The sequence below is a fragment of the Lepidothrix coronata genome, unplaced genomic scaffold, assembly GCF_001604755.1.
Source record: "Lepidothrix coronata isolate B3197 unplaced genomic scaffold, Lepidothrix_coronata-1.0 Scaffold43, whole genome shotgun sequence".
NCBI classification, from domain to species: domain Eukaryota; kingdom Metazoa; phylum Chordata; class Aves; order Passeriformes; family Pipridae; genus Lepidothrix; species Lepidothrix coronata.
In genome coordinates, this window is record NW_016690223.1 from 1,881,354 (window position 1) to 1,903,023 (window position 21,670).

A 21,670-nucleotide genomic window follows, 5' to 3' on the forward strand; every position below is an offset into this window, starting at 1 on the left:
ACTACATTACCTTGGAAGCTAATGTTACAGTCAAAGAGCTTAACCTACTTAATTTTGGTTGAGCTGTGATGGAAGGTGCCTGGTTCAGTTATGTGAACTCCGCAAAAATTTAAGCAGTTCAGTTCTGATGATCTCACTGACTATGCCTGGCTGCTCTCTAATCCAGACTCAGTTCATACGTCCAGCTCCACAGTCAATTATAATTATCACAGTCAACTCATTACCAGTGAGTACTTACCATCAAATACAGCATTTCAGAATCTGAAATACTGTTGTTAGTTGTCTGGGATTGATTATCTAAACGTAATTGTAGCATTTTATAGCCCTAGGTAGGCAATTATGGGTAAGTTTTCAGTTTAATAGCAACTGTTTTGTTTTTGTGAGCTTATATTTCCAAAAGCTGAGTGGCTAGTACCATATTCAACAAATCTTTAAAAAGATTTAAGTATTCCACCAACTTTTATATTCAAGCTCAGTTTACCTTACAATCTTATCAGACACAGAAGCTATGAGGAGAAACTATTTACTTAAAAAGCTTTCCATTAGGCACTTTCAAGATTTTTCAAACAAAGTAGTTACTGGAACATGCTTCCCAGAACTCTATGCTTTTAGATGATGGAATTCTCTCAACATGTTTTACCTGTCAAAGGTGTACTTTATTTCAGCCTCTGGAAAGGAATCTCCCAGCAGCTGAAACAGCAAGTTGAAAAAGAGAGGGAATGTAGATGTAGGAAGTACAAAACAGAAATGGAGATAGAAAGGAAAATGTAGTTCAAACACAGGACATGAATTCTATAAACAGTTTGGATCACAAGCTTCTATTGATCAAAATGTCAGCATCAGCTGATTTTTCCCTAAACACTAGAATTGTAAATGATAACAGCTATTGCTATGTTAAGAACAACCATTTGGCATATTTCTGAGAGTCTGTATTAGCACACCAGGCCAAGACCCAACCTCAAAGCATAATTTTGGAAGCATCTTAAAAAAAAAAAAAAAGAAAAACTAGCAGTCAACTGATAGCAGGTGAGGAATGATCCACTTCCAAATTCGTATTCAGCAGAAAATAGAAGGCACAAGCCACAATGCTAGAGGAGTTCTTAAGATGAGTAACATTAAGTGTGTGCTACACAAGTACACCAGGGTAGCATGGCCAAACATGCCAAGGTGCAGGATTCAGGCTCCACTCTATTCTGGGACACAGGTTCAATTCCCATCACTGCCAGGGATATTTTAATGGTTGGACTCTATGATCTTAAAGGACTTTTTGCAATCTAAGTGATTGTGTGATGCTATGATGCTAAGTCTGAACTTCTACCAGAATAAGTGTCATTAACTTTAAGATAAAACAACTTGAAGAAACAGAACTACCAGAGATTGGCAGTGTTAAATCAGCATTCCAATAGCTAGAGCATGGTGAGTCTCTCAAGGCCTAGGAATGCTCAGTTATTATTCAAAGCACTTCATCTAGTTTGTATTTTATATAACTTTAGTTGCAAACAAACTTTTCTGTTTCTAAAAATTTCAGTCTATTCCTAGTTCTCTGTTATCTTCACCTAAGACTACTCTGCCACACAGTATGTTAAACCAGTGTGACAACCAGACCAAGTCATCGAAGAAGCACTTTTTATGCAGAGCTAACTGCGGGACATATACAGAGGGCAGATTTGCAAGCTAAGCAGTGCAACCTGAATATCAGATAGCTGCAAGTACATCAGCCAAGCATTTGTATTTGTCTCTCTGACTACTTCCTTGCGTGTCTCTGCAGGCACTTCTCAACGAAGAAAGGAAATCAGCTGCAGTTTCCCTCCCTGCTTTGCTCCCAAATGCACCATATAATGTGACTACTGACAGGTGACAACTTCTCTTCTGGCTGCCAGTCTTTACAATTAAGTATCAATATGTAGGAAACTGGGATGAAAAGAATTAACTATTCTCTTCCAAAGTATGTACTGTTATGTTTGAATCTCAGACCTCAGAATAAGACTATCTCATGCACACTTGCAGATTTTACTACAGTTACCTGCATAGGAGTTTTCTACAATTCACAAAACAAAAATTGTGAGGGCTGTACAGAGAAACCATTATACTTCCACAATGCATCTTTACATTGCATACATTTTAATTAATTTATTTGACAACAAATTAAACCTTTTCATGACATGTGATGTATCAGAATGATGTCACACTTCTGTCAATTCTACATGAACAACTCTCTCGTTCACTTGCTGAAAAATCATCAGAAGCTAACTAATTACACATCACTTTGCAAAAAATACAGCAGGCCAACAGATCCAGTGAAGAGAACCTTGAGAACAGATTTATACTTGCATCTGTTTCTCCATAATTATATTTCCATCTTAAGTGCAACCTTTGTCCCTCCACTCAGTACCCTTCAACCCAAGGAAACAGAGGATACAGAGGAAAAAAAATAGAGAAAAGCAGTAAAAATGATCAAATCATCTCCACCCTAAGAACAGCTGAGCAGGCTAACAACCTTTTAGCCTAGAAACAGATAAAGGTCTATGGAAAGAGAAGCATGGAAAAGGTGATTAGGGATCACAGTGTTATTTTCTCTTTCAATGCAGGAAAAGAAAACCCATCAAATGAGTAATTTTCAGAACACTGCTTCGTGACATTGTCAAGTTGTGGAACTCAGCCAGAACAGACTGTCAATGCTAAAAGCTTACAGACTTCTAAGAGAAGACAAAAGATGTTCACAGAACAGAAGTCAAGAAATCTTCAGGGATAAACTACTACATACATGCCTGACCATTATACTTTTCCACAAGCAGTATCTGCTTTTGATCACAATGTTTTGAGATGTTCCTTTGATATAATAAAAAAAAAAAAAAATCCTTCTTCTCCCCCAACAATGGCTACTTTAAAGTAACCAGTGTGACAAAAAGGGAGAGATCTGGGGGCTTGGCTTCACCATTTATAGAGCACAATACATCCTCATCCAGATCCTAGCCATTTATGCATATTTTCCACCCAAAACTTCACTGATCAGCTTTCTCCCTAGGCGTGGTTCCAAAACCAGGCCAAATGAAGGCCATCACAATATGATCTCATGCTCACCTTCCTGCACTCTGCTCCCTTGAACTTGCCTTTCCTACTTCTTCCTTGCATTAGCACTCATCTGATCATGTTCAGCTGGTTCACAGAAACTTGTGCAATTTGGTTTTGGCCAGTCTGAGCTGGTTTAAAGCACAAGGCGTCCACTAAGCACTGATGCCAGTACAGTTAAGAGAGTAAAGACAGCCATGGACAGGCTACTCTCGTGGTAGGGCCAAATGATGTAGTTTCACATGTTAAGGTAATCTATTGCTTTGACATGTTTGAGATGCCAGATTCCACCCTATCTTATCAGGCGGTTAATTATCTAATACACTTATCTGCTGAGTCAGAGAAGTAGAGCAACTTACTTGTCACCAAAACATGATCTTGAGTTGCAGCAAAGCTTCACCATATATTATTCTCTCCAGGCTGAGAGTCTAAGCCTGTAGCAGTTGTAGGTTTTAGGAAGAGAGGCCTTGAACAAACAAAAATGATTATCACAACCGCAAGAGTGTCAGCATCCTTTCTGCAAATCTGAACTCACCCTACAACTACTCGGTGAGATCAAGATCTTGGCCAGGTTTGTGTAAATAACTTTTATTGTTGTTCTGATCCACTGTATGTATAGAAATTGGATTAATTATATTAACTTAATAATAAGTAACTAACTGCTTCAATGTTTTATTTTTCTGTTATTACTAGTTGTTTATGCAAGTGATGTCTGCTTTTTTTAGAGCTCAGAGATATAAAACCCAATGCTTCCTACTATAAGAAGCTATAGGATTTTTCTTGTTTCACTCTGATAAACACATTTTCTCTAAAAGTTGTCTTCCACATAAACCATGCTAGAAAATAATGTCTCTAAGGTTCACAATATCAGAAACCTCAGTACTATGCAAACTCATCATAAATGTCAAGAGTGAGATAAAGGAGTTCTTTAGCTGCAGTCAGAAACTATCAATCTTAATATTGCAATCTTAGGAGATTACAATTATCCAGTTATGGTAAGCAAACATTTTTACAATGTCATAACATTAGTAAATATTCATTTGGGAGTACACTACTAATCAGCAGAAATGACAGAACATTATGTGATCATCCGCAAACATTATCTAGGAAAGATACATTCTTCATCAGAAAAATATTTCTAAGAACTTTTAGCAAACAAATGCTGTTTCTGAGAAGCTTGCAATCTTTTCTCTGGGAAAGAAATTTCACACAGGAAGGAGTTTGAGTGGTTTCTGATCACAGACTATCTGTCGATGATAACATGTTGGTACTAACAGGTTCACCAGAGAGAAGGAGGAATCAGCCACAGGAAGCAAAATCTCACATCTCACTATCAGGTAGTGGATCTAAGCAAGACAAAACTCAACCTAAGCATAAAAGGGAAGCTTTTTATCTTAAATATAATGTACAACTAACTCACAAGACTCATTACCACAGGATTCTGTGGAGGGCTAAAAAACAGCAAGTATAGTTCAATAAGGAACCTGATGTTTTAAGAGAGACAGTCATATGACTTTGCAAATGCGTTTCAGGAACAAGCAAGAACAGCAATCAGTGCAACATTAGGAATTGTTTTTCAAGTCACGACCTCACTTCAGTGTGAATATGCACGTACAGCCTATTTTAAAAAAGTATGAAAAAGGTTTGATCATCCTTTCCAGCAACATTTAGAGTATATGTTACAATTTAGAAACATTATTGCCTTTCAGTATCATGACAAAAGTCACAGCAACACCAAATCCATATCTGCTGTGTAGAAAAACAGACTATAAATGCCTCATATAAACTCCATTTCCTATTAGCTCTCTAACCTAGAAACACAGAACCCACTGATTAGATTACTCAGTCACGCTTGTATTCATAAATATTTGCAGATTTTTGTCATATTCCAGGATTTGTACTTGAACTATGAACTTACAAATGCTGAAGGCAAGAAAAGAACTCCAAGTTCATAAGAACGGATCATCAGTTGGCTGCCATTTTTCTCCAGAGCTCCCCAAGCTGCTTTAGATAGATTGGCACTATGAAGAGAAACAAAGCATATCAGTGAAGCAGAAAATGTTTAAATAATATCTGTAGCAATGCTCTTCTAGCAGAACTTAAATTCCATCAGAATAGTCTTTTCACAAAAAGTGACTTGGGTGTTATTCCTTATTGCTATTTTTACAGCACAGTGGGAACAGCAGAGACAATATGCAAAAGAGCATTCATACAACACATGAGAATAATTATACAAGCCTATTTGTGTCATACAGATCTACAAGACAAATTCAGCTTTTTGAATCTTCTCTGCACATTTCAGAAAGGAATTTCATATTTGTAAATAGCTTCAATTTGACTCAGGAAGATTAAAGGTTAGCTCAGTTATTACTAGTTACACTTAGTACAGTGTGGCTTTGCATTTTACATTCTAGTACAGAGTGTTAAACAGTATCTTTTGCTCCTGGCATTTTGTTCTTTGATATACTTATGAAAACAAGTATTTATCAAAGTAGTATTTTTGTTTCAATTTGTTATTCAGCACTATGCTGTAATTAATCCTTCATTAGTATCTGCTATGAAGTAGATCAAGTTGAGAGTCAAAAAATATACGCAATTCTGTTGTCATTAAAAAACTCTATTAAATATGGACAAAAATTCATATCACTATTTGGAGTATTATGAGATTATGGCAGTTAACTCACCTGGGCTTGGAGCTGACAAAAAAAGTCATATATAAAGTTCTTAAGTGAGAGATGTATTGATTAGTTGTTTACCTTGTTACTAAGAACCATGCAATCTTCTGGAAGTCAGGAGAGAGTCTCATGTATGTCTTAATGTGAGGTATAGCACGAGTTCGACCCGAGACTTCTGCTGACCATTTGCTAGAAAAGCAATAGGAATTCTTTTCATGTATGGTTTTATTTTAAGGTCTAAAAAATACCATACTACAGTTTCATGTTTCCAGTAACACTACCTATATTTCTCACATTCAATACTTATTCCCCCAGACAAAAGTTGAAAATACTTTATTTAACAGAATTCTTAATCCTGAATTCCAATTTTACTAGTAGTCAGAAGGGCAGGATTTTTTTTTTCCCTTACAACCAATTCAGACAGATATTCTCCTCACTGTGCCAGATTCTCCTAACAAGTTTTTCCATTCCTCCATTCCAGCTCACACTTAAGAAAGTAAGTCCAAACTTCTGGCCAATATTTCTTCTTTGAAGGCTATCAATGGTTATAACTTTGAGCACACAAGTTTGGCACCAAACTAAACCTCATAAAATTCTCCAAGTTTATTACAATTTATTATCCATGACATAGAGGCAGGGAGCAACTGATAGACAGATGACACCACTCTTCCTCTTCCCTTTTCTGTACCACTAAGCTGCTGAGAAATTTGAAAGCTTAAGAAAGTAGAGATCATATCTACGTGTATATATAAAAACTAGTTTAAAACAACAAGCCATTGCTGGATTAATTCAGCATCAGTATTACAGAACTAAACTGTAAAACAAGAAGTAAATAAATGTATATAACTGAAGGTATGTAATCACAGTATTTAGAAGCACTTTCCACTAACAGCTGTTAGTCCTCACTCAAATTCAGGAAGAAGGCTTCTAAATACACCATCTTCCACCCAGAGACTTTTCTTTCCTCAGTTTAGAATATAATAGTCTCTAGTTTTGGTTATCACAATCCTCTTTGCCTAACTTATCATTCTCTTCTAAAATGGAAATCGAAAAGAATTAATCAGCTCTGAAAAACCTCTTAAGTGCACTGTGTTCACCTAAAAGCCTGAGAAGATTAACTTGGAAGGGCTAGAATTATTTACTTAAGTTGACCTTCAGGACTAACATTTACAGTTAGTGAAGTTAAAGTCAAGAGGTTTTATAGTTCATGGGTCAACACCATGGGTCAAGACCATGAACTTTAACAACCCTATCTCCCCTGATGAAAGAAAGAAAACCCTTTCTAAGAACTGGTCCTGTATTCCTAAAGGGCAAGGACTGACACACTCCACACATTTGACACTAACTAGAAATCTTTATATTTTGATGCAAGCCACACTGAAGTCTGTTTCTGAAGAACAAACTAAGATATGATATATGATACAGAACCAGCTAACTAAACTTCTCTTCCCCTATGGAACTCCACACTTTTCCAACTCCATTAATCTCTCCCTCCTTGTAAAGCAGAGCTATTTCTTCCCCTAACCTGTAAGTAGGAAAGTATTTTTTCCTTTCTGCTCTGTTAGAATCCCTAGTTTCCTGTTGGTTTTGTACTATTTTCCAGTGAAGTAAAGAGAAATTTCTCTAATCCCTTTACTGCTCAAAGTTTTATACTATGGCAAGTCTTTAAAACGTCTTATCTTCTATTTAATACTATTGAAAACCTACTGTTTTCCATGTGTGCCAGATTCCATGGGTAAGAAGCTGCTGTATGTCACCAGCTCTATGGTAAGAGCTCACATGCAGGCTCCCCTCCAGGGCTGGTGTTGTATATTACTGGTAAGGGTCTGCATCAGGGTAGTCACTACAGAGCAGTTATGCAGGGCAACTTGTCATCTGCAACCAATTCAACAAATGAACTTTGCTTCATCTGTTGCCCATCACTTTTGCCCTTTTGCTGCCAGAGCAGGACCCTGGTATGTCCAATGTGACAGGTATGTGGGCATTTTATCACTGAACAGGAATTAATCAATTAATAATCTCATTACTAAAGTAGCATTCTGCGCATTAAATAAGAGACTAATCAAAAAAAGGTTACATCTTTCTTCCAGTAAGATTCTCATGAGGTATATGACTACAGAAACTAAATTAAAACTGCACAAACACCTCCACACTTTTGATTTCCTCACCTTTTGAATCATGACTGAACAAGCTTGAAAATTTGAAGGTGATTGTAGCTTTCTTCCTTTGCTGAATGTGCTCAGAGGGAACACTTTAAAAGCAGGAGACAAAGCCTCACATGCTTTTTGTCCAAGTTCCATTCCTTGGACATTAACCAGCAAAGCTCACAGCAGCAATCACACTCACTCCAGAACTAGGGATGCCTTCTGCATCCAGCAATTCTGTTTCAGTCCCCTGAATATATTGCATCTTAGCATACTCTTTCTTAGTAAATTATCTTACCAGAGCAACTTCCACCTGGAAGAGTTAAAAGTTTCTGATGAAAGGAATGGGATGTTGTGGTCTTGTAAGAGGTTACAGGATGTATTAATAATTTTTTGATCTTTGCAAAACAACTTTTCCCCATTGTTCTCAAAACATGTTTAAGTTATTAAAGATTCAGGCTGAGGGAGGCATCTGGCATGGAATGTCAGACTGTTAGAATTTGGCAAAACTAGCAGCACATGGAAAGAAGTTCTTAATAGAAAATGTCAGGCACCTTTAACAAAAGATATTACCAGAAGGTAATGAGAATTTTTGCAGCAGGACTGCTGTACACGGAAGATAAAGAACACCCAATAACAACAAAAAAAAGCCTTCCTAACCCTGCTGTGGCTCAGCTGAAATCCTATTAATACAGAGGCAAGAGTGGGGAAAGTGAAATACAACTGTAAATTAAAAAATAAAAGAGAGAAGTATTTTATTCCAGTTCAAAGAAGAAAAACTTAAATAAAAGTTTACAAAATCCTAAATGCATTAGCAACAGTATTCTGTATAATTTTTTATAGGTAAATAGCATGTTTTCTACTATGTTTTGGAGATAAGACCCAGCAGATAAGGAACTAAAGGCTTTTATTTTAAGGAATTTAAAAATATCATGTTTGTAACCACTTCCACTTAATTTGCTTTTAACACTCAAACATTACAGCATTGTCAGTTTAAACACACAGTCTTAAAAAAAAAAAAAACCAAACAATTGAGTTCTACTTACTGAAAATAGGAATGCAACCACAGCTGTTTCTGTGCTGTCTGTATACTGTATGGAAGTGAGCCACCAGCTTAAGGAACAAAACAGAACATGTACATTTATTTTTTGAAAGACATTCTAAAAGCAGCAAGCACGTTGGGGAACAAGCTATCTGTACTACCCTCATGAGTTACTTTCAGAAGTCCTTAAATACTCCATTAGTATAAAATGTTATATATTTTGGTTTTTTTTTTCCATTCTCATAATGTAGCAAATTCCTGAACACTACACAGCACATTTACACTAAGAGAAAATGCATAGAGGCTATGGAATTACAGGTAGTTTTCTGTTAGGATAGGACTTGGTATCAACAGATTAGAATCATACAAACTAGAAGGAATAAAACAAGCAGCTTTCAGAAGAAAAAAGAACCTACCAACACCCAAACAACATTATTTTGAAAAGCAAGAACTTCTCTGATGAAATTGTATTTGTATTGATTTGGCCTTTGGTTAATGCCTGTTGTGATTTCTTGAAACAGGTTTAATAAAGAAGAATCATCCAAGCATACTGAGTTATATTAGTGCTGTGTATTTTAAAAGCATGATACAAAGCCTACTGCATTCAGCATGTCCTAGAACACACCATAATGACCCATCACAAAATCTTCAGCACTCTCAGGAATGCACTAACTGCAGAAGCCCACAGAGCTGTTTAACTGCACAAACATAGAGTTATGTAATTCACCAAGTTATTTCATAATATGAAAGAAATTACAGTAAGAAGTCACTGAGCTGTAGACAACCAAATGTATTTCAAGACACCCTAACCTACCTGTAGGAGTCAGATACCTACAAATTCTCTGGCTGCAGTTTCTATATATTTCCAAACACTTTCCTCTTTTCAGAGGAAAGAAAAAGAGCTGAAACAACTCCTGCTTCCCCCAGGTTCAAAATACACCGGCTGTTAGAAGAATTCAACAGCTACTCTACTTCATACTTCACAGGAACTTCCGAGCATCCAGCTTGGAACTGGAACGTGCATTTAACGATTCAACAATGTCAAAAATCACTGAATCATTGAAGGTGGAAGCACCCTCTAGAGATCATCTAGAATAACTCCCTGCTCAAAGTAGTGTTGAACAGAGCACATTGTTCAGTACAGTGTCAAGTTTTGAGTATCTTCAAAAACAGAGACTCTACAGCCTCTACAAGCAACCTGTTTCATTTAAACATCAGAAAACATTTCTGCTGTAAGGATGAATTGAGATACAGGAGATTTCTGTCTATGTCCATTGCTTTTTGTTCTTTCCCTAGTCACCATGCAAAGAGTCTGCCTCTACTTTGCATCCTCCTATCAGGTATTTATACATGTTGATAAGACTTTCCAGGAAAGTTCTCTTCTCCAGCATGAAGAATCTCTCAGTCTCCCCTTGTGTGATTGATGTTCCAATCTCTTATTCATCTTTGTAGCTTTTTGCTGTACTTGGTTCAGTATGTCTGTGTCTGTATTGTACTGAGAAGTCAACAACTGGACACAGCACTCCAGATTTGGTCTCACCAGTGTTAAATAGAGAGGAAAAGTCACTTCCTGGCAATGCACCTCCTAACACAGCCCAGGATACTATTGGCCTTCTTGCTACAAGGGTACACCTTCAGCTTAGTGACCATCCCTGGTCTTTTTCTGCAAAACTGCTTTCCCCAGGTCAACCCCAGTGTGCACTGGTGCCTGGGGTTACTCTTGCCCCAGCATAGTATTTTGCATTGCCCTCTGTTGAAATGCATGAGGTTTGTCTGCCCATTTCTCCAGCCTGCACAGCCCCTCTGAATGGCTGCGCAATCATCCGATACATCAACCACTCCTCCTGAGTTTGCATCATTTGCAAGCTCACCAAGGGTGTACTCTGCCCCACCATCCAGGTCATTAATGAAGATATTAATGCACGACCCCAATATCAGTGCTTGGCATATTCCACCACTAGTGGCTGACCCCCTGCTGGCCTTTGTGCCATTGATCACAGTCAGTGAGGCCTGGCAGTTCAGCCAGTTCCAATCTGCCCCATGTTCCACTCATCCAGCCTGTACTTAATCATGCTGTTGTAATGATGTTAGCAGACAGTGATGAAAAAGTTAAGATAAACAACATCCAGGGCACTCCTCATTCATCAAGCCACTCATCCCTTTATAAAAGGACATCAGGTTAATTAAGCATAATTTATCCTTTCAAAAATGCATGCTGACTATTCCGGATCACCTTCTTGGTCCATCATATGTTTGGAAATATTTTCCAGTATTCTTTGCTCCATCACCTTTCCCCAGGATCAAAGTGAGGCTGGCAAGCCTATAGGTCCCCAGACTTCATGAATATTAACATCGGAAGACTGAACAGAACAGCTGTATATTACAATATTAAAAAAATGACCAATGAGTAGCAAAGCATCTTAGCCTCTGTTGTATTTGATGTGCAGAACGACACTGCAAACAAACCAGAAGAAACTGGCACACTCAAACCTGAATTTTCTGCCAAAATGAAAGTATGACTGGAGTAAGAACAGTGGGCAAGAGCTGTTGTTTTAATACACAGTGATGTATGAACATGGCTAGACAGACTTAAACATTACCTACCAATGCCCATAAAGCCTCTTCTATTCAATCACAATAGGAGAGCTGGAGCTAGAACTCCAGTAAAAGAAATTTAAAGGATTGTACTGCCACCTATTCTACCATGTTCTCAGCAAGATGACAACTTCGTGTTCATTCAACATCAACCACTAAAGTGATTTTGCAGGACATTACGACCACAAAAAGTTAATAAATGGGGATTCATCTGCTTACCGGGATACCCTTCCAGACTCTGCCTCACATTGTTCACAGTAGGATAAACCTTCATGGAAAAAAAAGTAACTTTAATAACAGCTCTAAATATGCAAGCTGCCAATTTTCAAACAAAGGACACTTCAAAGAAAACCCGAGGAAAAAACACGTTAAAAGCTTCACTTGTCAAAATGAATAAAATTACACTGCAGCTTAAAACTACATGCATGTGAGTAACAAAGTCTAATACTTTTACTGCTCTTACAGAGCTAACAAGACTCAACACTGCTTCAACCACTGTTAAGTGGTCAAAGCTAGCCTTAACATTATTTTATGAGATTTTAGTCTCACATCTCAAATATGAGTACACAGGAGCAACTAGCACATGGTAAAGGCCACAAACTTCTTTCTGCTCCTCCATTTAACTGTGCTAATAACCAAAGGTATTAATGACTAAGGGTTCAGTTACATCTCAGTAGCAGAAACAGCTGCATCTACAAAACCTAACAGAAGACAAGTTATAGAGTAAGAAGACAGTTTTGATTAGATTATATATACTCTAGTGTCATGCAGATGGAAGTCATAGTACATTTTTATAGTATACCATACAAAATTAAGTATCAGCAAGTGGCACACTTAGGATTTCAGGATGAAAACCCATTACTGTCTTTCAAAAGTTAAAAAAACCCCAATGACTAAGATTTCAAAAACAAATAATAAGTGTTAAATAAAGGTCACCAGCATCTAAAAGACATACCAAATGAATTGGGACATCACATTTAAGGAAAGGTGTCACACCGCTGCCTGCAGCCACCAGACTCTCCTGGAACTCAGAGCACAGCCATTTGGACCCATCAGCTCCCATTGAACCAATGCTTGAGAACTGTCCAACAAGAGGCCAGGATTCCTGTGCTGGTATCGACAAAGCATGCTCCTTCAAAAGCTAGTGAGGGGAATTGAAACACTGTTAGACTTCAACAGGCAAAGAATACCTTTACTGGTTTGATATCACTTCTGATATAATAAATCCTCTATAATTCACTTCTGATAATGAAAGAGATTAACATTCATACTACACATTTAACTTTGCAATAAAAAAAAATTATCAGGCCTTCCAAATAACCCACTTCAAGAAAAGATTAAACATCACAAGTTTTATCCAAAAGCACCAAAGCCAACCATTAAATAACAGGTGAAAAGAATATTAGAAACTCTTTCTAGAAACATGAAACATTAGCTTCAGAAGTCACAACAACTAAATATTTTTTATATTTGGTGGTTGCTGGCCATAAAATTCTTCTCATATTGTAGCCCCAGCTACAATAGAAGCCTACAATAAGAGAAAAAAGAACAACTGAAGACAAAATTGAAATAATCCTTTTAGTAGAGTTCTTTCGCTGAGAATGGAATTTAAAGTCACATTAAAGCCAGATGGATATAGGCACATATTAAATTGTATGTAATGGCTACCTTGACCCCTCTAGAGAGAACACATAACTAAATGGCTTCAGCCATGAGTGTAGTATCATCAGGTCTGTCTGCATTGGTACTTAAAATATCAACCTTTTTAAATCACAGAAACATTTGCCACAAGACCACCTTTACAGGCTTTATCTGTTTTATTTTGTTCTCATTTTGTGTTTAACTAGGCAAAAAACATGGAAGACAATACATGTATTAGAAAGGACAAGCTCTTAACAAGCAATGGGAAGTCTAAAAGAGTAACTTAGTGTCAAAAGCCATGTGATACATAAACATTTTGTATGTCACAGAAGTTTGCCATGGACAGGATTAGAGCTCCATGTAAAAGTCATGACAGTATTCGAAATAATGCCACTTTAGCAGGAGGTGCAGGTTGAAAACTCTCCAATTATCAGAGGCCTTTAACAGATGACGTGAAATATATCATCTAATTCTAAAACACAAAACCAACCAAAAAAACACAACAATAAAGAAAACCAAACCACAACAAACAAGAAGGGTTCCTACAAGAGATATGCAATCTTCTATGAAGATTTACCATTATGACTTATCTATATAATCACAGAATTATTTAGGTTGGTACAGACCTCTAAGACAGTAGAGTCCAACCATTAACACAACACTGTCAAGTCCATCACTAAACCATATCCCTGAGTGCCACATCGACATGCCTGTTAAATACCTCCAAGGGGTGACACCACCACTTCCCTGGGCAGCCTGTTCCAATGCCAGCCCTTTTGGTGAAAAAATTTTTCCAAATATCCAATCTAAACCTCACCTGGTGCAACTTGAGGCTATTTCCTCTTGTCCTATTGCTTGTTATTTGGGATAAGATATGACCCCCACCTTGCTACAACCTCCTTCCAAGTAGTTGTGGAGAGCAGTAAGGTCTTCCCTGAGCTTCCTTTTCTCAAGGCTAAATGCCCCCAGCTGCTCCTCATTAGAACTGTGCTCCAGACCTTTCACCAGCTCCATTGCCCTTCTCTGGATACACTCCAGCATCTCAGTGACCCCTGTTGTAGTGAGGGGCCCAGAACTGAACACAGGATTTGAGGTGTGACTTCAGTGCCAAGCACAGAGGGGCTGTCACTACCCTGGTTGCACTGTTTCTGGTAGAGGCCAGGGTGCCACTGGCCTTCTTGGCCACCTGGGCACACTGCTGGCTCATGTTCAGCTGGCTGTTGACCAGCAACCCCGGGTCCTTTTCCACCAGGCAGTTTTCCAGCCTCTGCTCCAAGCCTGTAGCATTGCATGGGGTTGTTGTGACTCAAGTGCAGGACCTTGGCCTTGTTGAACCTCTAGACAATCAAAACTCTAACATACAGGGCTACCTGTGATGACCCAATGGCCTCTCCTTCCTTGCCTACCCTTTCTGAAGGGTTTATAGCCATCCATTGCAGCACTCCAACTGTGTGAGCCATCCCACCAAGCTTCTGGGATGGCAACTATGTCATAGTTTTCCTGCTGCACAATGGCTTCCTTTCCCTCCTGTTTGTTGCCCATGCTGTGTGCATTGGTGCAGATGCCACCTTTTTGGAAAGAGAAGCCCTAATTCCTACATGACCATTCTCAGGCACTTTCATGATTTCTGACACACTAATAAGTCTTGTGTCTTTGCTGCTAAACGAATGTCCATCCCCTACCTCCACTGAGACAGCAGACTGAAGGACCATGTTAGCACAGTGTCCCTCAAACACTGGTGTGCTGCTCCAGGCTTATTTTTAGTGAGCCTGGTTTTATCCTTTCACCCATTCAAATCTAGTTTAAAGCTCTTTCAGTGAGCCCTGCTAAGTCCTGAGCAAAGGTCCTTTTTACCTTTTGAGACAAGTATATGCACCCTGTCTGTTGCCAACAGGCTTGATGTCACGTATACTGACATTACCAAAAAACCCCAAAAAAAACCCAAATCCAGCAAAAAACCAAAATAGGGGACAGAGTGGATGTAAAAAAAAAAAAGTCCATGTTTCTAATTATTTAGTTGATATAAAAATGCAATAAAAAAAAAAATCAAGATCCTAGCAATGTATTGGAACATAACTAAAATCTTGACTGAACTGATGACATTTGCTATGTATAAACTGGTTTTTTATTTGATTGGTTTATTGCCAGCTCATTAGAGAAAAAGAAACTGCAATAAACCTTAACGTTCAAGTAATAAAACATGCCTACTCCCTATGTGCAGACAAGTCTCTATGTCAACAAATCTTTCCTCAGTTAGTGCTTTTGAAAAAGGCTACATTTGGATCTCAGTCACAGAAGACTGGATTTTGACAGTGTCACTTTTGCTAGAAACACTAACAGCTGACAGGAATTCATTTGAGTTACACTGACTCCTCCGCTATCTGTAAGCACATGACAAGACCACAAGCTGACCAGGAAATAACTCCCAGGAACACAATGTGCAAAGTCTACATTGTCATAAGTTGCAAGCTTAGGTATGTTATTGCTAACTTCAACTGTAACAATGTATTAAAAGACTGAAGATGACAGCTGGAAAGGAACTCAAGCGTGCTCTCCAAAATTCTATTTACATTTTAAAGGATATTAACAAAAAAGGTTACAGTCTTGGTACCTTTCTGAGCCTAAGATGACCCCATTTCTCTTTATCACTGCCTTGATACCGTCCAGGGGTAGAACCAAGAAGATACACACTACAGAAAGAAACAAAAAATCCTGAAGTTATTTGCAGATCTGGAGTGTTTTGGTTTGGTGAAGTAGCAAGGTATTAAAGTAAAACCTATCAGCAAGATTGAACATAGAAGTGCAACCAGAAATATTTAATCTTTCTCACAGAATTTACAATACAAAGAAAAGTATATTTTCAGCTGTATAATTATTATTAGCATCCTGTGTGGCTGTCATGCACCACCAGGATGTTAACAGCACAGACAACAACTACACCTGCTTCTTTGTATAAAAATGCAGAAGACAATGTTAGCAATAAACACAAACAGCTCATTTGACACATAACTGGGCACGTAATTTTGAGAAAAGCCAGTCTACTGCTACATCCAAATCCAGATTCAGGTATGAGTTGTCATTTGGGCACCCAATAGTTCAGATGCTAAGTACAGCTCTTTCAACCATCTTCCTAATAATGGTTTAGTAACCTGTTTGACTTTACCCTGAAAATAGGGAAGAGATCTGCCCAAAGTCACAACAAACATAGGCTTTAAGAAGCTGTTCCCTACTGCATCTCATGCCTAGCTTTATCCATGAATGAATGCCCCCTACATATTTCATAGGGCAAGGAGTCAATCCTTATTCTAACAAGTGACTCCTTCCTAGAGCGTGCATAAACTAACATCAGCTAGGGCTCAGCTCATCTGGCCAAGCTCATGGAGATGATCAATTTAATCAGAGCAGCAGCTCAGGCTGTTAGCTCTCCTGATTTATAAAGTACATACTTTTTTCTTCACCCCCCTTCAATCTTGTATGACCCCATGTAAAGAAAAAAAGTACTTTCTCATGTATGAACTAGACAAGGTTTCAGTCTCTATTTTCACTGCAGTTTATGACCATTTTCAGCTTTACTTTTCAACAATTTTTATCTGCTTATAAAACTGCAATTAAGTCATCAAGACACACTTTCTGAACTAAGGACCCATATTTCAGTGGAACTGCAAGATATAACTATTAGAAGTAAATTTGAGCAACCTGAATATTTTATGTAGTATCAGCAATGTGATATTAGAGAAGACTATTTCAAGACCAAGTAGACATGACATTGCACACCAGACCCAACTCATGCCTGTTATAGGCAAAATTCTCTATATATGTATGTGGATTGAACTTCGCCTTACAATTCAGAAGCCTCTTCTTACTCTCCCCATTACAGTAACCTTTACATATATGATTGTTTTTACACGATGAACCAAATACCACACAGTGTTTTCCACTGGTAATTTCATTGAAGTAAATATTTAAGCCAGACTGTCTTAAATGAAACCAAATCCTTATTACTTTACAGCTACCTTCTGTAAAGTTACTGCTGCTGCACCTTTCTTTCTTTCTTCCTTTAAAATTCATGCTTATAAAACTAGAAGTTGGTCAACTTGACTTAATCTATACAAGACATTTTTAAAAACTGTGTGAAGTTATTTGAACACTGAAGTCTGAAACAAAGTAAGCTTACAAAACAAACTCAAGGTCTAATAGATCCTAACAGAGATATTCAATTTTTAGGAAAAACAACCCCACACATGCAAGTTACTAAGAACACAATATATACCTTGTCTCTGATAAGTCATGTTCTTGAATCAGATCTATCCATTCCTTGAGTATAGGAGAATTGTAAGCCATCAAGTAACTTATAAGGTCAGATTTAAAATTAGTTTCAGATTCACCAGAAGAACCTGTTGCTCCCTTAGGCAGCCTTGGATATAAAGGGCTTAGCCATATTCTAAAAAAAAAAAAAAAAAGCCACATAAACAAGGACACCACACATTAACATATGGTTTTAGTAAGTGATTAAAGTACATCTGAAGGTCCTAAACAAATACTAGAGAGATTTACTGTGATATTTACTATACATGACTTGCCTTTACAACTACAGAATCACCATCTGATACTCAAAACCAGAAAACTAATACTTTCAAATGAAAACAACCATCCCAACATTTATCCACAGTTTTCACCTCTGCTAAACAGGCCAGGATCAGACTTAGCAAACAACAGTCCTTTAATCAACATTTTCTGTAGGAATAGAACACTTCAATGCATTGTGCTAAACTCCTGGTTTGTGCAATTATAAAGAAAATCACCAATTAAAGCATGTGAAAGTTTTGCATAGTTTGAAGAGCAGCCCACAACGATAAGCTGGCTCCCCAGAACTTCCATCAGAATAAAATAAGATGGGCGCTACACAGGGAAAACATTTAGCACTTCTTTCCAGTCACACACTATTGGAGCCATGGAAACCAAAGGTTCTGCATTATCAACTTTACAATGTGTTGACATTATCCTTTGAAATTCAGAAATCGATAAAACAGAAGGCATTGAACCACCATATATAGGTGATACTGCACAACATTGCAGTATGCAAAAGCTAAAAAGAAAAATATTTTTCATGTTTGACAAGTAGGGGAACTTGTTAAGTATCCCAAGCAGGTATTTCCATGCTTTCTTAACTTTCTAAGAAGCTAACTGCCACAAGATACTAAAGCTGCCTCTAAGATTTAAAGGTAAAAAAAAAAAAAATCAGTGGCTATTTTTGCCACTCAAAACCTCCATCAGAGCTTGCCTCAGACAAGCAGAAAGCCTCAAAAACCCTGCCATATTTAATGGCAGCAAAATGGAAGCCAAAGCAATGGTAACTTCTGAAAAGCCATTTTCAATTAGTTTGAAGAAATTTTATACCCTGATTTACTGAGGTGATCTAACTAAAAAAATGCTCCCACAAAACCAGTCAAAAAAACAAGAGGCTGAGGAGCTTTATATTACTATATTTATTTATATTTATTTATTAGTCCTATTTGTAGTGCTCTAAACAAAACTATGTCCCAGGCTGGTCAGTAAGTTTAAAAACTTCTGCAAAGAAAATAAAATAGGAAGAAAATTCCTTCCAAGGAAAGAATATTGGGTAGATACTAGGTTATCTACTGTATTATGGAATCAGTAGTGCCCAACATTTATAAGGTTACATTCTGCAGAACTTTGCACATTCATAGAATTCTTGAAGTATTAAGATCATTTTTAAATAGCTGCTTCACATCTATATAAAGAGTACTTTACAGCTAAGAAGTTTTTTCATGAAAAAACAGCATGGCATAATAAAATTTTATATCAGTCAGACCAGGTTTAAGCTAACAGCCAACTGGGTACGTAATTTTGTTTACAACAGGAAGCAAGCAGAGTTCAGGTTCAGACAGCTACCAGCATTCTAGGTTCAATTTTTTGTTTTTTTCTTTAGAACAGCTCTATCTTCAGAGTGTAAGACTTCAGCACTAGATCATCTGACCTAGTATCCCATCTTCAGCAGTAGCAAATACCTACAGAAAGTAGTAAACACACACCTGCTAGAGATTGTTGCTTACCCCTGAGTTTTCTGGTGCCAATCTTCAGCAATAAGATTGGATGTATGAATCACAACTCGAAGACCTTCTTCATATAACAACAACATCATTTTCCTTTAAAAAAAGATACAGAACTCTTCATCTATTTCAAGTACACAGAATAGGAGATAAATTAACAACTCACTAAAAAGCTTCAAGGTAATGTTTTTTGAAAAATTTGTTCTGCACCATGCAAGCACTTGGACTTCAATCCATGCACAGGCCAAGCTCCCATGGCAGTCATTAGAACATCCTGATATATTTTATTCTAGAATACAGCTTAACATTTCATGCAACACCCACAGCAAAATCAATACTTGCAGAACACTTCCTATATATTGGCAAAGTTCTTCAGATAAACTTATCGCTTTGCAGATAGTTAAAAAGAGAATTTAGGAATACTAAAAGACCTTTACTTATAGCTGAATTAACTGAAACTTAGTTCCTTACTCTTAAACTGAGAACTTTTATTTTAAAGGAAGGTGCGTAGGTAGCTAATCACTGGGATGTCAAAAAAAGCTATTTATCTACCATAACTCTAAACTCAAGCTACTGCATAAAGAAGTTTTAAAACTAGTAACCGAGTTTAAAATAAACATCTGTATTTTTTGGTAACATAAGTGCTCAAATTTTCATATACAAGTTTTCAATAGTTGTGCAGACAACATATCCATATGGTCCCAAGGGATGAAATGGTTTCCACAGAAACCCATGCTCAAGAATAGAAGCCATAAGGAAAAACAGTCTTATTCTCATTGCTGCTCCATGACAAGATGCAAACCATATCAGGTTTGAACTTAGGCAAGTACTTATTCAGTAAATTCTGCTTTTAATGTTACCTGCACACACTTTCCTGTGCTTACAGCTGTCTGCACAATACGCAAGACCCTGTAACCATAAAATAGTTCCCCACATCTGTCTTATGCCTTGATCTAAGCACAGTTGGAGTTAACAGTAAAATAAGTATTTTACAGCAAAATAAAGTGCAAGATTAAGGTATATAAAAGTGATAACTGACTGAAACACCACTAATCTCAAAAAAAGTCACTGAAATGTAATATAAGTTTAACATCATACAACCAGAATTACATGAATTTAACTCTTTATATTTGATGGGGTGAAATCTGTTAAGTGCCTCCCTTAAAAAAGCTGTGTTATTACCACCAGGATTCAATTTACTACTCTGTTAATCACTTGTTTTCCACCTGCAGCGGAACATACATTCAGAAACACACTACCCAGAATAACCCTTTAAAATACAGGGTTAAAGAACTGCAGCATTTAGTATCCTTATCACTTATTTATGCCAAAGTGTAATTGAAGAAAAAAATCTAAAGTTGAACACACAAAGAATGAGAGTTGCTGTTTATACAGCTTAAGTGAAAAAAAGCTAAAGCTTTAAAAATTATCTATTTGAAAGACAACTTCAATTCATTCTATGTCCTCCACCAAACCTGAGAGAAACAAGACTCCTTTTTAGAAAGCTCATTTCTTCCCTTTATCTGCATGTTTTTCTCCAAACAGGCAATGAGTTTGTCAGTATGCTTTCTGTCAGAAACACTGGCATTTCAGACCAATGTTTTAATGTAATGTCATGTTTCATAAAACAAGTTATGCAAAAGGTTAACTGATTAAAAAATACTGCAGTATTTTTTACTGAAAATCAAACTGAAACCAAAATATCTTTGCTGAGATGTAAGATTGAAAACTACAGATAAGAACAGATTTAATCTATAAAATTCCCTTTGTGACACTTCTACAATATTAAATTCAAGTTTCTTCTTTGAGAAGACCCTCCAAATTCACTAATTTCCAGATCCTTCACCTATCAACACAAATCAGTGTTGTGCCTGCCCTGCCAAGAGGTAAAACTGACTGATCAAGTCTGCATTACAATTTTGGCATTAAGGTGCAAGGCAAGAGCCAGGACCTGCAGTTCACCTGTCTTAGACCTGTTAGACTTCAGCTGTTTAACTTGCACATCTCATATCTACCCAACAGCTGAACTGTTTCCTTAAACTAGAAGAATCCTGCCATCTCTAAACATAAAATGGTTATGGAAATTTTTCTTTAAGACTCAACAATTTCTATGAAACCCAGCTTTGTGGCAGACCTTTCTGCTTCATAGTGTTACTTACGTGTGGTGAGTTCCAAATGCAATATCCAGTTTAGCCTACAAAATTAAAAAGTTGATCATTAAGAATTCCTATTGTGCACTGCTTTCTAATTTTATTTCATTTCACTGCTCTCTAGTGGACAGATCACAAAACACATTATTTCCCCCCTCAGTAGTTCTAAATGCAGTCTCCACTTTATACAAGCTAGACTTTAAATGGCAATCAACTTTTGCTGGAACTGCTCCAGCAAAATTTCTGCATCTCTTACCAGCAGCATTTTCAGAAACAGCCAGCA

General features: G+C 37.3%; 1 protein-coding gene across 3 annotated transcripts in view; it reads right to left on the minus strand.

The window, feature by feature from the left end:
• Nucleotides 1-21,670, minus strand: part of TDP1 (tyrosyl-DNA phosphodiesterase 1) — a 42,467-nt gene that overhangs the window by 15,517 nt on the left and 5,280 nt on the right. For 2 of the 3 annotated variants that reach the window (XM_017813914.1, XM_017813913.1), the window contains 9 exons: nucleotides 21,397-21,431; nucleotides 19,241-19,333; nucleotides 17,437-17,607; nucleotides 15,778-15,856; nucleotides 12,481-12,666; nucleotides 11,745-11,793; nucleotides 8,935-9,001; nucleotides 5,826-5,933; nucleotides 4,988-5,090 (listed from right to left, as the gene is read on the minus strand). In XM_017813914.1, the coding sequence (XP_017669403.1) occupies nucleotides 4,988-5,090; nucleotides 5,826-5,933; nucleotides 8,935-9,001; nucleotides 11,745-11,793; nucleotides 12,481-12,666; nucleotides 15,778-15,856; nucleotides 17,437-17,607; nucleotides 19,241-19,333; nucleotides 21,397-21,431 (891 nt within the window). Of the gene's footprint in view, nucleotides 1-3,375; nucleotides 3,536-4,987; nucleotides 5,091-5,825; nucleotides 5,934-8,934; nucleotides 9,002-11,744; nucleotides 11,794-12,480; nucleotides 12,667-15,777; nucleotides 15,857-17,436; nucleotides 17,608-19,240; nucleotides 19,334-21,396; nucleotides 21,432-21,670 lie in introns of those variants that run through there. The other variant, XM_017813916.1, reaches the window with a different exon arrangement.